This window comes from Leguminivora glycinivorella, chromosome 24, assembly GCF_023078275.1.
Source record: "Leguminivora glycinivorella isolate SPB_JAAS2020 chromosome 24, LegGlyc_1.1, whole genome shotgun sequence".
In the NCBI taxonomy this organism is placed as follows: Eukaryota; Metazoa; Arthropoda; class Insecta; order Lepidoptera; family Tortricidae; genus Leguminivora; species Leguminivora glycinivorella.
Genome location: NC_062994.1, coordinates 4600545 through 4617616, shown reverse-complemented (window position 1 = coordinate 4617616; position 17072 = coordinate 4600545). Strand labels below are relative to the sequence as shown.

The 17072-nt window shown below is 36.6% G+C and overlaps 1 protein-coding gene across 1 annotated transcript in view; it reads left to right on the top strand.

Annotated features, from left to right (window-relative positions):
• The window catches only part of LOC125238970, a 105467-nt gene extending 90559 nt beyond the window's left edge, over window positions 1–14908 (top strand). Inside the window, exons 15-22 of the mRNA XM_048146470.1 lie at window positions 7228–7549; window positions 8062–8107; window positions 11029–11125; window positions 11758–11856; window positions 12373–12468; window positions 13207–13334; window positions 13839–13922; window positions 14543–14908. Coding sequence (XP_048002427.1) covers window positions 7228–7549; window positions 8062–8107; window positions 11029–11125; window positions 11758–11856; window positions 12373–12468; window positions 13207–13334; window positions 13839–13922; window positions 14543–14908 — 1238 coding nt within the window. The remainder of the gene's footprint in view (window positions 1–7227; window positions 7550–8061; window positions 8108–11028; window positions 11126–11757; window positions 11857–12372; window positions 12469–13206; window positions 13335–13838; window positions 13923–14542) is intronic.
• The last annotated feature ends 2164 nt before the right edge of the window (window positions 14909–17072 follow it).

Here is a 17072-nt window from a genome sequence, read left to right as displayed (position 1 = left end):
TTAATAAAGTTCTACTTTTGTGATTTTTTCATATTTTTTATACATATGGTTCAAAAGTTAGAGGGGGGACGCACTTTTTTTTCCTTTAGGAGCGATTATTTCCGAAAATATTAATATTATCAAAAAACGATCTTAGTAAACCCTTATTAATTTTTAAATACCTATCCAACAATATATCACATGTTGGGGTTGGAATGAAAAAAAATATCAGCCCCCACTTTACATGTAGGGGGGGTACCCTAATAAAACATTTTTTTCCATTTTTTATTGTTGCACTTTGTTGGCGTGATTGATATACATATTGGTACCAAATTTCAGCTTTCTAGTGCTTACGGTTACTGAGGTTATCCGCGGACGGACGGACAGACATGGCGAAACTATAAGGGTTCCTAGTTGACTACGGAACCCTAAAAAGCCGCTTTTCATACCTACAGCCAGATAAAATCTAAGACAAAACTAACCCACCTCGGAACCATCAAGAAAAATGTACGGTCGTCTAGATGGCGCTACAGGTTTAGTTGGCCCTCGGCTAGATGGCGCTAATGTGTATTACTACCTATTTATAAATTTTGAGTTTTTAACACATACCTACCAATATATTGATTTAAACTACCTAACAGGATTTGCACACGATTGCATCATGTGGGCTAATCAATTTTTTCTTGCCCTTTATTGCCATGGGTACGGTCCCCTGGGTCACGCTGGTTTTATGCACAATTATGCTACTAAAACTATGAAAACATGCATTTTTCTGGTGTTAACAAGCCCTTTCCTTAATTTGGCACCTACAAACATGACAACATGCATGCTTGCATAATTTTGCATAAAACCAGCGTGACTCTGGAGACCGTAACCGTAACCATGGCAATAACAGGCAAGAAAAAGTTATTTATTTTATTTATTTTAGGTAATTACAAACATAAATCTCTAATTAATTTACATAGTATCGTTAAACCACTAAGGTTTGTCTCGATACCTATTGAAGTTGATTCACCCATGTAAGTGTTTACGCGATTAAGTCCCATTTAGTTCTAAAATTATAACATACCTTCCAAGTTAAGAATTTGGCCCTAATTGTCATTTTACTTTGACAGTAATTTTCTATACACTCGATTTTTATGTAAAAAAATAAGAAATAAATAATTATTAAGGACATTCTTGACACAGATTGACTGAGGCCCACGGTAAGCTCAAGAAAGCTTGTGTTGTGGGTACTCAGGACAACGATATATATATAATTATTGGCGAAATCTCACTGTAATGTCAAAAAAAATAGTATATAAATACTTATATACATAGAAAAACATCCATGACTCAGGAATAAATATCTGTGCTCATCACACAAATATGCCCTTACCGGGATTCGAACCCGGGACCGCGGCGTAGCAGGCTGGGCCAGACCGGTCGTTTCTTTGATTCTAATGTATAAGGACTGTATCGTTAAGTATAAGGACAAAACAAACCTCGTCTAAATGTTGACATGTGCATAATTTTGTATTATTATGTTCCGAGAGTATGATCTTAAGGTATTGGTAAGTACTAGTTGATATAAGAAGGTCTGATATTTTTTTTATTTTAGGGACTTTATGGTACTTTCATTAAGGTCTAGCAAATAAATTTCGGACAACCCCTATCTGGCTTAATTTGAGAATATTTCAATGACTCTTTGTACGATTTCAACAAACAAAGGTTAATATGCTGCCAAAATATATTCTTTAAGATTCCTCTTCATGGTTTTTCCAATTGGGTACTTGTAGAATAAATGCGGCGAATTTATATAATTTAAAAAAACGCAATTTTGAGCAACGTTCCGGATTGCCGTAAATTTTTGATGCTAGCAGGATGAGAGAAACAGATAAAAAAATTAGCCATAGGCCAAAGTCTAATTGACATTCATTGTGTTTGAACAGTGCTTAAACCAGATCGATATAAACAATGTATGATAGTCAAATTCGACATCAAAGTCGGAGTTAGAGTAAGCACCATGCCACATTCTCTAAATGGCCGCCATACACAGATCCTGAACTATTTTTTTTTAAATAACAGTGGCTAGACTATGTCCAGATATTCTGCTTTGTAGATCATGTGTCGTTGAGGTTCGCACCATACAATTTTTTTTCGCAATCGTATCGTCTTTTACGCACTTTGTGAATTTTCTAGTAGCATTTGTCCGGAATCGTAATTGGTACTCGGGAGGATTAAGTCAATACTGTCTAAACGATATGCTTTACGTCGAGTTTCTAGGACAAAATGTGTACCTTATTATGTGCCTTATTAAGCCCATGGCTTGTTATGAGAAAAAAATATAATAGCAAATAAATACGGCTACTCAAAGTTGTCTTCATACTTAACGATACAGTCTATATTTCAGGGTCTCCTTTTGGTTCTAACCATTGACTACAGCCATTGTAGGCTGCCGCCACCCAAATATGACCCACGTAAGTTATTTACTTTTCATCACGCTCCCACAGTAAATGTGTAAGTAATTGCACGCAGGTGGAGCGGGAGTTATACAGGGTGGAAAAATCGAATGCCACATGGATGGCAACTACCTTAAATATTGTAAATAGCACATTTTGTGTAAGGGAGACTTTCCTTTGTTTTTAAAAACAATAAATTCTGCATTTAAGGATTTATGAAAAATCGCTTGCCTCAGTCGGGACTCGAACCGGTCAATTGTGACAAAAATAACGTGCCGTATTTTATGATGCAGATTGGAAGGGTTACTGGTAAGTTTCAGTTTTCTCTAAATAACAAATACAATCTGAATAACGGAAGGCCATGAAAACTAACAATTACCTTTTACATTTTATCTCACCCGTCACGCGAAATGCACCGCAATTAAGAAGAAAGTTTCATGGCCTTCCGTTATTCTGATTGTATTTGTTATTTAGAGAAAAATGAACCTTATCAGTAACCCTTTCAATCTGCATCATAAAATACGGCACGTTATTTTTTGTCATAGTTGACCGGTTCGAGTCCCGACTGAGGCAAGCGATTTTTCATAAATCCTTAAATGCAGAATTTATTGTTTTTAAAAACAAAGGAAAGTCTCCCTTATACAAAATGTGCTATTTACAATATTTAAGGTAGTTGCCATCCATGTGGCATTCGATTTTTCCACACTGTAGAATAGGCTAGTTTCCTACTAGTCAAATCAGCTTCTTTTTAAGAACTGTCAAAACGATTTGCTAATATGGATTTACTATGAAATACTGAGGAGTGACGTCACGGTCAATTCATTTACTTTATATCTTTCTCTTTGACTTATTAAATAGAAATTATGTTTAAAAATAACTACTGTCCATATTTTTCTTCTAATTATGTGGTGCTTCATTTCATGCCTTGAATAAAATATTAAATAAAATAAAATATTAAAATATTTTATTTTAAGTATAGGAAATCGTTCTCCCTAGGGCGTTCTGAAATACCTAGTACCGTATTTTTTGAAATCTTTTGCCTATGTCACTTTCCATCCATCCAATTATCTGCACTTAAAAAAATCACGTCAATTCGTCGTTCCGTTTTGCCATGACAACAAACAAGCAAACACTTTCCCATTTATAATATAAAAAATAATTTTTAACCCTTTACTGCATGCGAAGATTACGAGGTATGTATAGTTGAAGGGATGGAGAGTGACATAGGCTACTTTTTGTCCCTTTCTAACCCCCCACTTCCTTGAAATGAGGGGTGGAAATTTGTATGGAGAATCTTGCAATTCGTCACTACTTTAAAAAAAACTTGTATCTTCGTCTGTCAATGAAAAGAAAATTGTAGTAAGTATGTATGGAATGCATATAGACTTACTGCGTTTTAACTTTGAGGAGCAGCGTGAGATACGAGATTTTTTCAAAGTAGTGACGAATTTTAGTATTTAACGCGAACGAAGCCGCGGGCATAATCTAATCCATTCTTCCAAACTAATATTATAAATGGGAAAGTGTGTGTGTCTGTTTGTCCGTCTTTCACGGCAAAACAGAGCGACGTATTGACGTGATTTTTCAAGTTGAGATAGTTGAAGGCATGGAGAGTGACATAGGCTACTTTTTATCTCTTTCTAACGCGAGCGAAGCCACGGGCAAAAGCTTGTATTATATAATCTGATTATCTATTGTTTTCAGAGGATCTGGCGGGTTGTACCCCTGGCACATACGTCCAGAGCCACTATTACCACATCGCCTGCCTTTGCCTGACGCCTGGGGTTGCGGACGAGAAAAACTGCATAGATACAGACTAGGTACAGGTAGACATAGACATAGACATAGACATTTTATTAATAATATTATAAATATTACACGTTCATCAATAAAATTATTTAACAGCAATTAAATTAAGATTATTACAATTTCAGTCTAGTTATAATTTCGAATATTTAATCGAAAGATGCATTCATTGATTATATTACATATGATATGTCATTTAGATTTGTTAATTTGATTTTATACATCATTATTATTTTATTCTAATATAAGTTATTTGGTAGGTCAAAGAAATCTTTTATGTCATAGAAGGAGTATTCTAAGAGCCACCTTCTTAACTTTTTTAAAAATTAAATAAATGAGGAGGCACACTGACATTTTATCCCGCCAGGCGGCGCCATATGTGAGAGAGAGAAAAAACATCATCTTCTCGCTGTCACGTATGGACTAATGGGTGGCGCCATCTGTCATAACCTTTGAGTGTGCCTCCTCATTGTACCGTAATATCGTCACTACTTTAAAAAAAACTTGTATCTTCGTCTGTCAATGAAAAGAAAATTGTAGTAAGTATGTATGGAATGCATATAGACTTACTGCGTTTTAACTTTGAGGAACAGCGTGAGATACGAGATTTTTAGGGTTCCGTAGTCAACTAGGAACCCTTATAGTTTCGCCATGTCTGTCTGTCCGTCCGTCCGTCCGTCCGTCCGTCCGCGGATAATCTCAGTAACCGTTAGCACTAGAAAGCTGAAATTTGGTACCAATATGTACATCAATCACGCCAACAAAGTGCAAAAATAAAAAATGGAAAAAAATGTTTTATTAGGGTACCCCCCCTACATGTAAAGTGGGGGCTGATATTTTTTTAAATTCCAACCCCAACGTGTGATATATTGTTGGATAGGTATTGAAAAATGAATAAGGGTTTACTAAGATCGTTTTTTGATGATATTAATATTTTCGGAAATAATCGCTCCTAAAGGAAAAAAAAGTGCGTCCCCCCCCCTCTAACTTTTGAACCATATGTTTAAAAAATATGAAAAAAATCACAAAAGTAGAACTTTATAAAGACTTTCTAGGAAAATTGTTTTGAACTTGATGGGTTTAGTAGTTTTTGAGAAAAATACGAAAAACTACGGAACCCTACACTGAGCGTGGCCCGACACGCTCTTGGCCGGTTTTTTTAAAAGTAGTGACGATATAGAACACAAAAGTGCATGTCCAATTTTTTTTTTAATGTTAATGATTTCTGGAAAATATTTATTACAGGAAAGAGTTAAAAAACTTCGGAGAGCTTTGATGCATTTACCTACCTCCATTGTTAATATTGTATATTAGCAATGGAATGTGTCAAATTGAAAATAAATGAGCGATTCTAAGTTTATGTTGTTTTATTTTATTGTGATATTATATTAGTTATAATCTACCCTCCTTCCGCCACATTAACCCCCTTATTCGTAAACGTATTCTAAAGTTATCAAGCCGATAAAGTTCGTTTGTCCTTTTCTATCACACCAATACGTCGGAAAGGGACAAACTAACTTTATCGGCTTGTAGTTGTGTAGGCTTGTGTAGTCGCGTGGCAAGGCTATATCTTATCTTACCGTGTAGTTTTACCAGTTGAACCACTGGGATTTTTCTTCCCAATAGACTTACTGATAGCACACCTCGGACACTGCCGATGAAATATATGAAAGAGGCGCGTTCCTAGCAGACATTCTAAGCTCGTGTAGGTGAACGCGTACTATGCTTGTATGAGTGAAATATGACGGGTCGACTGTTCGCGTTTTTGACAGGCGGTAACTGTGAGGTAACCGAGAGGGGGTGGGTGGCACTTTCAGCGGGGAGCGGGAGTGGCCATACTGTACGATAGTACTCTTTATTATACTGTGCTGATAGTAAGGGCTAGGCAATAGGTAGGTTAGGTTTGTTAGGTACCTATAGATGCCCGATGGACAAACAATCTAGAAACAGGAACCCCGCGCAGCGGGGCTCCGTCGAAACAGTTGTCGCGTCTGGTTTCGTACAAAAAAAGCAAAGTCTTACAATCGGTAAGTCTATTCAGTCTATTGGGAAGAAAATTGCCAATGGTTCAACTGGTAAAACTACGCGGTAAGACTACAGGGGATTGGTCGCGTGGCACGTATCTAATCTACTGAGTTTCTTATGAGTTTTACATAGTAAGTTATTAGTACTAGTTAGTTAAATAAAGCGTAGGGTAAGTGAAGGATCTATTACGTTAGTAACTTATTAATAATCTTTGTCAAAGTACCTACCTAAAATCTTAATAAAACACGGATTTAGAATATGATTGGCTAAATAAGATTGGTGAAGTTATAACAAAGACTTCACAGTCTAATAAGTACTAATTTTCACTCTAACTAATGTTGTAACGTTTTTATGTTAGGCCAAATACAATTATTTACTGAAAAATAAAGGTAATTTAATATATTTATTGTAAATATGCGTAGTGGAGCAACATTACATGTAGATTCGTTTGTTTCTTCGTCCTATAATGATAATGACCAATAATATTTATACAATTTGGGCATTATTATAATGACCAACAATATTTATACAATTTAGGCATTATTATAATGGCCAATAATATTTATACAATTCTAGGCATCATTGAGGTAGCAAACTGCGATAACGCCATTTATATGGTTTTTCAACTGGCTAATCCCATTGACAAAGAAACCTTTTTTTTTGTCTTTATTTAAAGAGTTTTGTCACTGTTGTGATTAAAACTTGTAACTACGATATACTTAACCCTTTTCCAGGCCCGTATCCTAAATAGTGATGTTTCGGCGATATTTTTAAGGCGAATCACTTTTTGGAAAATTAGACTTAATTTGTACCCTGGATTGCATTGTTTATATTGTAAATCGCGTTGACACGCATATGGTCGATGAAACGTACTATGACTAGAAAATGGTTAAAATAGGCTCATTTGCGCCAGTGATATTGGCGTCTAAAAGACACGGGTCCAACTCCAAAAGTATAACACATTTTAAAATTACAGATAAACAAGCAAACATGACCTCAGAAACGAAACTAGCAAACATATCCGAAATTGAAACCAAAAACAAAGAATCAAATAGAACTGTAGTGAAAAGGAGTGCAGACGGCGATAGTATATTTTGGAATGATATGTACGACGATGAATATGGCATTAAAGACCCCATGGAAGATGATATGAAGGACAAATCGTCTGTGAAATTTAATGATCTTATGGGGAAAGATAATTGGATTGGCACGAAGTTTAAAATGCTTGCTAAAAGTTTTAAAGACAGAAGGAATCGGAAGATGGGAAGGAAGAAGGATGTCAAATTTAAAAATGCGAGGTAAGAGCAACATTTTGTAATTGCCATAAGATTTCGCGTAATATTTTAGAAGGTACTCCAGAATTCCAAAGTTCAGAAGCAAAACAGTGGGACATGGTATCTTTATTGCTCACTATCCATACTAACATTATAAATGGGAAAGTGTGTGTGTCTGTTAGTCCGTCTCTCACGGCAAAACGGAGCAACGAATTGACGTGATTTTGTAAGTGGAGATAAAGATGCTACTTTTTGTCTCTTTCTAACCCCCCATTTCCCAAAAACGGGGGGTGGAAATTTGTATGGAGCATTCCGCAATATACAAATTCAAAACGAGCGAAGCCGCGGGCAAAATCTGGTAAAAAATAAAATAGAATTTAGTTAAATTATAGCCTAAAGACACCATCTACCAGCACAGCTACCAGTCAACCACTTGCTACTTCCTATAATTTATCTATTGATTTGACGACCGGTTTGGCCTCGTGGGTAGTGATTCTGCCAGTACATTTTATAGTGTTGAATTATTTCGATTTCAGAAACAGAACCAGCACCCATAACAAGAGATCTGTTTCTGTATCCAACGTAAGTGTAATTTTTCCCTTTTAAGACCATCCCATTCAATTTTTACAACATTATTAACCTTATAAAATGTATCATCAAAAAATTCGCGTCCTGCAGTGAGCCACCAAGAAAGATTCAAATAAATATGAGAATGGCTGCGGTGGCTTACTCTTGGCCAAATCAGCCAAGGCGAAACGTGGCCTAAGATGAAGCAAGCTCTTCCAGACGGTGCCTGTTATATGAGCTAGGAAATATAGACGCCGCGCCGGCAAGGAATTCCACTCCTGGAGTGCACATTTTATTAATAAATGGGCTTACCCTTGGCCACAGAGTAGCCAAAGGCGTGGCCCACGATGAAGTAAGCTCCCCCAGGAGATGCCTGTTCACCCTTAATTTGAAAGTTTGCCGGTTTATAACAGCTGGGAAAATAAATATAGACGCCGGCAAGGAATTCCACTCCTTGCCAGTGCGCATAAGAAGAAGCAAAGCGCTTGATGGAATAATGAATTGATGGAATATCTACCAAGTGAGAGTGGTAGCCGGCCGTTTGTCTAAAAGTCTGATGGTAGAATGGGGACGTTGGAATAAGCTTGTGTGTCTTGTAGTCTTAAGAGGGCTTTCGTGTTAAAAATAGTGAAATCGCAACCGAGCGCTCGATCATACCGTGTGTGGTATCTAGGGATTGCAGTACCGGTACTGTTTTAAAGAACCGGGATTTTCGGTACCGAAGCAATATGGAACCGGGATTTCCCGGGATTTTCGGTACTTTCGGGACTGGTCAATTTTTTTCGCTTTTTCAAATAAAACAACATATTTTTTGGCATTTTACATCTTTTATTACCATATTACCATAACCGAACCGCACCGCCTTCGCTCGGCGTATTATTTTATGTCTTTTTTTATTATAATGACTCGGGATCGGAAGTCAGGAGAACAAGCAAAAAATCGCGAAGAATTCCGCTTAAACCCGGATTCGGATCTGGCAAACATAGGCATCAATGGTTACCGTTGCAATACATTGCTCCGATTAAGCGATCTGCTATTACTGGGAGATGTATAATCGCTTAGTTAAAGAAATAAGACAAATACGATTAAAGAAATGTAATAATTGATTAAAGACCGGTAGTAAAACCTTACAAAATTCCCCAAATATGTAATTTGAAGCAAAGAATGTAAACTAAAGGAAACAAAACATTTGAGATGATGCACTATTTTTTTTGCTAGTCAGCGTTCTCTAGAAAATTAGTAATTTTCTGGAAATTTCTGTGGAATACCGTAATACCACATTATATGTAAACATTTTTTTATAGTTAAGCATGTTTATAGCAGTTATCCTTAAAAGTTAGACATAAGCCATTGCCGACTTTTTTCTAGGCCTAAATTTATGTATAAGAGTGACAATTCCACCATAAATTATTTTGTTATAAGTCGATCGGTACGTACGGGCAGGGTCGATTGAAGCTCTTAAGCAGCGTGATTTTTACCGACTTTTAGCACATATAGTCATGTTTTAATAATAAATGTATAACAAAAAAAACCTTAAATATTCCTCAAGAATCACTCTATTCATACATAGGTGAAAAACGCATAAATAACCGTTTAGTAGTTTTTAAGTCTATCGCAAAATTCGCGAACACAGTTTTATAACATGCAGAAAAATGAATCAAATGAGAAATGAAATTGAGAGAGAAAAAATAAATACACAAATAATATAACAAACCTTTACCAAAAATACAAAACTAGACTGCTGAACTGGCTAGTGGGGCTAGCTTGGGTATCGCGGTGGCCACGGCTGCCAGGCTGCCACTGCCACCCGCTATCAAATAGTGATTAAGCGAGTGTTACTGTACCTATGCCTATTTTTTAACTGTTTAAATAATATAAACAGAAATAAATCAATTTTGTAGCAAAAAAATTCACTAAAAAGTCCCGAAAGTACCGGGATTTTTCAAGTTGATTTCCCGGTTCTTTGCTTGGCCAAAAATCCCGGGAATTCCCGGTACTTTCGGTACCGGTATTTCTCGGGAGCAAACCCTAGTGGTATCAAATTAAAGGGCTTTGCGAGTAGTTTATAAATATATATCACATTATAGGACTTTTTCTACTTGGTCTAACAAAATATGAGAAAATGTCCAAAAGTGGTAATAATTGTACCGGTGAAGGCTCGTTTTCAAAAAATTGGCAAAAATCAATAATAGCAATGTATAATCACTAAGGCATAACAGCAATTTAAGTAAACGTTGCAGATTAATTTAGTATAAAACTTGCTTCGATGTGATGTAGATTTTCAAAGAAATTGTCACTTAATTTTAGGTAATTTCTGAAAAAAATTGAATTGGCCTTAGGCTAGTTTACTCTTTTTCAAAAACTTAAAATAAAAATCTAGTCTGAAATGATTGTGGTACAGGATATACGAATTATAAATTTACCCGTTTTAATATTCAAAATTGTCCAAATTTTACAAATAAGATCGACTGATTCAGCTCTATACGTGCGTTTTTCTAAACGTGCATTAGAGAAAAATTCATAATTAATTTAGTGAGTTAGTTTTCAAATAAAAATCAAGATAATAAGATGCTCTAACTGGAACTTGAATTAAATAAATCTATTGGATAACGGAAAGTGTAGTATTTCACCGACTAAAACTATCAATTTTACATTATTTTGACGTTTTTTTTGAAAGCAGCCTTAAGGAGCCTCAGAGGTGCAAAGGGCCTTTACGAGCTCGCGCTACGCCTTTCCATCTTCAACGACCATCGTGGCCTCGCTCCAGCTTTACCTGGCTGCTCGCAGCTCATTCTCGACGGACCGCTTCCATGAGTGAACAGGGCACTCAGAGCATTCGGGCATTCTGCGGTTTCCAGTTGAAAGCAATGCTTGCGCTATTTCTCTGCCTTGTGTAACTCTTGGTTTTAATAGACTAAATTATAATATTTTTAAAGGACTCCGGCAAGCGTGTATTTGAGGACTTGACAGCAAACATGAAAAAAGTGTGCCAAGAAGCTGCCCAAGCGATTCACGAAACTACCAATAGGGAAGGTGACTATCAACAGTTTTGAATTTAATAAATAGTATTAATTTATTATAAGAATAGTCTTATTTTTAAAAAACAATTCTTAGAATGTTTAGATCAAAAGAAAGTAGAATCATTTGCTTTTAGCGGTGTAATACGGCCCTATTCTTTATCACGGAACGTAGACGTTTAATTTTATAGTTTCAAGGTCAAATAAGAGATACATTTAATTTCTACTCGATAACTTCATCTATTCTCGAGATAAAGATTGTCAGACGAACAAACCAACAGACAGATAGACGCTCACAACTTGGAACAACAAAGTGATCCTATAGGGACTCCGTTTTTCTTTTCTGAGGTACAGCACCTTTTTTTTACGGAGTGGAAATGCAATTGCGCAAGCTGTGTGGGACTCGACATTGTTCCTCCTTCTCCTGGAGAGAAGGGGGAACGGCCCTATTCACTAAGTTTTCAATATATCGTGATAATTTAAATTATTAATGGCATTCTTCTTAAAAACTTACTCTGGCGTTTCACCCTCTTTTCCGTTCGTAAGAGGCAGAGCGTACTGAGATCGGGGTGTTTACACTACCTAGGACAAGGCAATTAGAGAAATTCCTCTATATATTTTCTATTCTGAAAGAAAATTGTTTTGCAGTGCGAGCTGATGGCGATCAAGCGACTTCCCTGATGCAGCAGGTAGTCGGTCTAATGTCGGAGCTGGTAGACCTTCAGGTCAAACAGAAGACGTGCATGCGTAAGTTAATGTGTCTATTATCCATCCATAGGTAGGTACTTATAATATTGGGAAAGTATGTTTGTTCGTCTTTCACGGCAAAACGGAGCGACGAATTGATGTGATTTTTCAAGTGGAGATATGTAGTTGAAAAAAAAATGGAGAGTGACATTATAGGCTACTTTTTGTCTCTTTCTAACCCCCCAATTCCCTAAAATAGGAGGTGGAAGTTTGTATGGAATTTTTGCATTTTACACGACACGTGCCAAGCCGCAGAATTAAGCTACCTAGTAAAAATAAATATAAAGAAGTTTGTTTTAAAGGTACATGTATTAAAAATTAATGTGGGAAGTATTGGGGGGGAAGACGAGAAAAAGGGGAATGTGGTTGTATAAAACTAAAGAGGATCGAGTATACAGAGAGTTACTGTTAAAGTAAAATGTGTAGTCACAGAGCATAGACTGCCATCTCTCGACACAGGCTCAAAACTTTTGAACCTCATGGGATAATTTGAAAACATGAATTAACATGTTCCAGAGTTACCAGACGACCTACGCAGCTTCCTCGCCTGGTTGATGTCGCCAAACACTGAAGAACGAAACGACGGTTTCTCCGTCGACACTTTCGATTCTGGTGGGTTCCTTACTATTTTAAACTCTTAAGGAAATACGGGGCCATAGAAATTTCTTAGTTATCCTACATAAAGTGGAACTGATAGAAAAAAAGAACTTTTAAGCGCCATCGACGCAATTGGCATGGCATTAAACTGTGATAATCAGAGCTCGGAAATAATGAGCTGTTCGCCATATAAATGTATATATATATAAATGTAATGCAAGTATAATTGGTGTAAACCGTTCTTGTAAATAAATAAATAATATGACGTCACGCAAGTCAAATTATAAAGAAAATACTAAGTACTTAAAAGTTTTCTGACATTTCTAACCTGCAAGGTAGACTTTGCAAGAGCTCACAGAGCCATTACTAGTTTTACATTGAGAAAACTAAACGTGTTTTTTTTTGTTTTCCGTTAAATTCGACACGTGTATATCACTTTTAGTTAAAGTCGCATGAAAAATTCTGCATTTTCATACATAATAAATGAATTTATTAGCGTGAGAGACCTTTAAGAATAACATTCTAGTTAGTGTCAAGTGATTGACGGCATATGTCAAAACAAATAACATTAGGAACTGGTAAAGGCTGTCACACGCGTGTTCAGTAATTATCTTTATTCTTTTAATAAATCGATAACCGAGTTAGGACGCTAGCTTCTTAGAGAAATTAATTGTATTTGATCTAAAGAACCTTTCCTTAAAGTTAATGGAATTCAATAAAAACAGGGTTTATGTATAGCAATTTTGCTTTTAGGTCCCATGTCGGCAATGCACAACCTAGATGACCTATTGTCACCCGACGCTAGAAGCGAGTGTCTGGGCACCATACACGATGTTGAAGACCTTATTATGCAGTATGATGAAATGAGTGAAGAGGACAAGGTAATATATCAGTAAAGAGTGACAGAGATACCAATAACAGAAATGACATATTTTCCCGATGTAGGGAGCGAGTGTCTAGATTATACAATCTAAATTATACAGAGATAGCACTAAAGGAGATGTAACTATTGACTTTTAACCTACCACGTCCCAGCGTCCTTTAAAAAGGGCAAATTGAGCACAATTTCAGAAATGATTTTGAAACTCAGTGATCCTTAATCATTGATTTTTAGTTTTCTATTTAGACAGAGTATTTTTTTGTCAACAGTGTTAATTTCGATATTCAATTTTACAATAAATACTGATTTAAGTACAGTCAAGTGCAAAAATACGTATCGATTTTATCCGCTCAAAAATATGTACCGAGACCTTATTCCGCCGACATAAAGTGCTATGGGACATATTTTTGATAAGTTGTACGCACCCATATTTTTACACTTGACTGTACACATTGATATATAATTTTAAAGGAAAGTACTTTTAGGTTCTTTTTTTGTATTTCAGAGCAAGATGAGCGGTGTGAGAGAATATCTAGAACATCAATTACATTATCTACATCAACAGTTGTCTAACTACAATGAATATGGGGTATGTAGAAATGTATTATGTATTTGGGTGAATCAACTTTTTTCTTGCCTGTTATTGCCATAATTACGGTCCCCTGAGTCACGCTGGTTTTATGCACAATTATGCTACTGAAATTATGCAAGCATGCAGTCCATGTTTGTAGGTGGCAAATTAAGGAACGTTGCTTGCTTAACGCCAGAAAAATGCATGTTTCCATAGTTTAAGTAGCATAATATTGCAAAAAACCAGCGTGACTCAGGGGACCGTAACCATGGCAATAACAGGCAAGAAAAAGTTGATTCACCCATTTCTTCTTTTTAAGTCGATATCATAGTTGAAAATACTAATTTAATTTTAGTATTGTTATTAGTTTTACTGCTTGAGTTAACATTTTTCTCCCCTCCTCCCTCATAATCTTCCTTCTGTTCTGATATCTATCAAAATCAGAAAGATATCGATAAAACAAATTCAGTAACAGAAAAAGGTGTTTTTTTTTGGACAATTCAACATTATATGGGAAAAACTGAAGCCAAGAGTGGGAGCCACGAACTTCAGTTCTAAAAATGCTTGATCTACTTACTACGAAAATGAAAAGAATTCGTATCTTCCACAAATTTCTATAAATTTCTCGTCTTTTTCAGTCATCAGTTGTGTATCAAGAACAGGTCCGAAAACGCCGGCAGCCAAAATTACACAATAAACGAAAACGGAAATCATACAAATTCCTAAACTACTACGGAAAGAAACATACAAAACGTACATCCATTGATGACATTACTGAAGACTATAAGAACATAAAAGAAAAAGAAATGAGAAAAGAAAATGATGATATAAAAGACCGTAAACATGAAGGTAATAGATTCTTTGAAAATAATGAAATTGGTGAAGGTAATTTAAATAACAGAGATGTAGCAAGGAATGTTGAGGATGAAATGAAGAATTTGGACGATTTATTAAGCGCATTGGTAAAAGAAAATGACAGTTTTGTTAAATATAATAAAATATAGGATGGAGTTGGAGAATCTGTTTAAGATATGACTGAGTCAACTTTGAACAACTAATGTTATGTACCTTAATGCAATTGTGCATTATTTTAGCTTGATATTTACGAATTAAAAATAAATATTTGTAATCTGTAATCTGTGTTTCATTTTGCTGAGAAATTAAAATAGTAATACCGTTATACATCCATACTAATATTATAAATGGGAAAGTGTGTGTATCTGTTAAAATCTGTTTGTTTGTCCATCTTTCGCGGCAAAACGGAGCGACGTATTGACGTGAGTAAGTGGAGATAGTTGAGTGATATAGGCTACTTTTTGTCTCTTTCTAACGCGAGCGAAGCCACGGGCAAAAGCTACATAGTGTTGTATAAAGTCACCCTCAGTAATTTATTTAAGGAAAAGGTGGATAGACTGTGTGAAAGATAATATGAAACGGAAACAAGTGAATGATGAGATGACGGGTGATAGGCACCGATTTTTGAGTCTCACGCGTTCGAATTCAGAAAATTGTCACTGAAAATAATAAGCAAGTCACCGTTTTCAACCCGTATTTTAGTGACAAATCCCGTTTGTGAGATTCAAAAATCGCCCCCCTGGTCCCACCGCGAGCTAGTAAGCTAAGAGCTACTACTACTGGCCTTAGCGTCTATTTCGGACGATTTATGGTGCAATGTCCGAGAGACATCGCTTTTGATGACTAAAGAAACCTATGCGAGAGCGACATACTTTGCCACATAGCTGACAAGGGAAGCTTGCAACCGATTGCGACGTTTCGCTATGGTGTCTTCTTTCCCTTTTGTCAGCAAGTGCCGCAAACCAGCTCTCATGGACGAACTTGCGACCATCTCCAACGCACTTTCGCCACTCCGTCCGCTTCTCCGCAAGCTTCTCCCAGTTTTGGTATTCGATTTTAAAGGCTGCCATGTCCCTCTTGGCGCAGTGTTTGAAGCGAAGCAATGGTCTCCCAACATCTCTTTTGGCATTCGCTACTTCGCCTAGAAGAACACGGCGTGGTAAACGGGAGGGTTCCATCCTGTGCACATGCCCCAGCCAACGCAGTTGCCTCTGTTTGAGAAGCGCAGTCAGACTGGGCAGCTGTGCGATTTCTAGAACCCTCTGGTTTGTCACCCTGTCTTGCCTTGATAATCTTGATATGCCCAAACCAAGATCTTACGCAGGCAGCGCATATAGAAGGAGTTGAAACTATGAGTTATCGGCTATAAAAACGAACAAAAGGTAATCACTCCCGCGTAAATAAAAGAGACACGGCGATGTTTATAGTTACTCGACCAGCGGTGAGCTATCAGTATCGCCGTGTCTCTTTTATTTGCACGGGAATGCTTATCTTTTGTTCGTTTTTATAGCCGATAGCTCATAGCTTACTAGCTCGCGGTGGGACCAGTGCCATAGGTATGGAAGAGAAGGACATGTTGCGCCGACCCCAAATGACTGGAATAAGGGCAGGCGAATTATGCATAATTTATGGGTGAACTAGCTTTTGCCAGCGGCTTTAAAGATTGCGTAATGCGCTATACAAATGTTCTCCCCCCATTTTAGGGAAGTGGGGGGTTAGAAAGAGACAAAAAGTAGCCTATGTCACTCTCCACCCCTTCAACTGCCAGTTCTAAATCACGTCTATTCGTCGTTCCGTTTTGCCGTGAAAGACGGACAAACAAACAGACACACACTTTCCTATGTATAATATTAGTATGGATATATACATAGGCCATACTGGCCAACTTAGTATGTTACAAAGCCCAAAAAATTGCGACAAAAATGAATCTTCCGTAGAACATGTCAAGTTTTGATGTAGCCCTTTTTAAATTTGTAATATCACACCCAGACTCATCATTAGTTACAAATTAAATATACTTATGTATAATTTTGTCGTCCTCAAGCATCGATCTAAACTACCAAGATACACTATCACCTACAAATTCGACACTCAAAAGTGTCCGATCGCCAAGTTGCAAATGTGTGCGTCTAGTTGACAAACGAAAACTTCGCAATGTAGTAAAAACTACTTTAATTTTTTACAAAAACAACGTTATTTCTTAGTACTTAAAGTTCAATTTCAAATGCAAGCAATTGGCGGTTATGACATTAATGAATGTGATCATCGCGAAAGCCATAAAATTTTATTACCGCAGATCGCAGGTGTGCATAT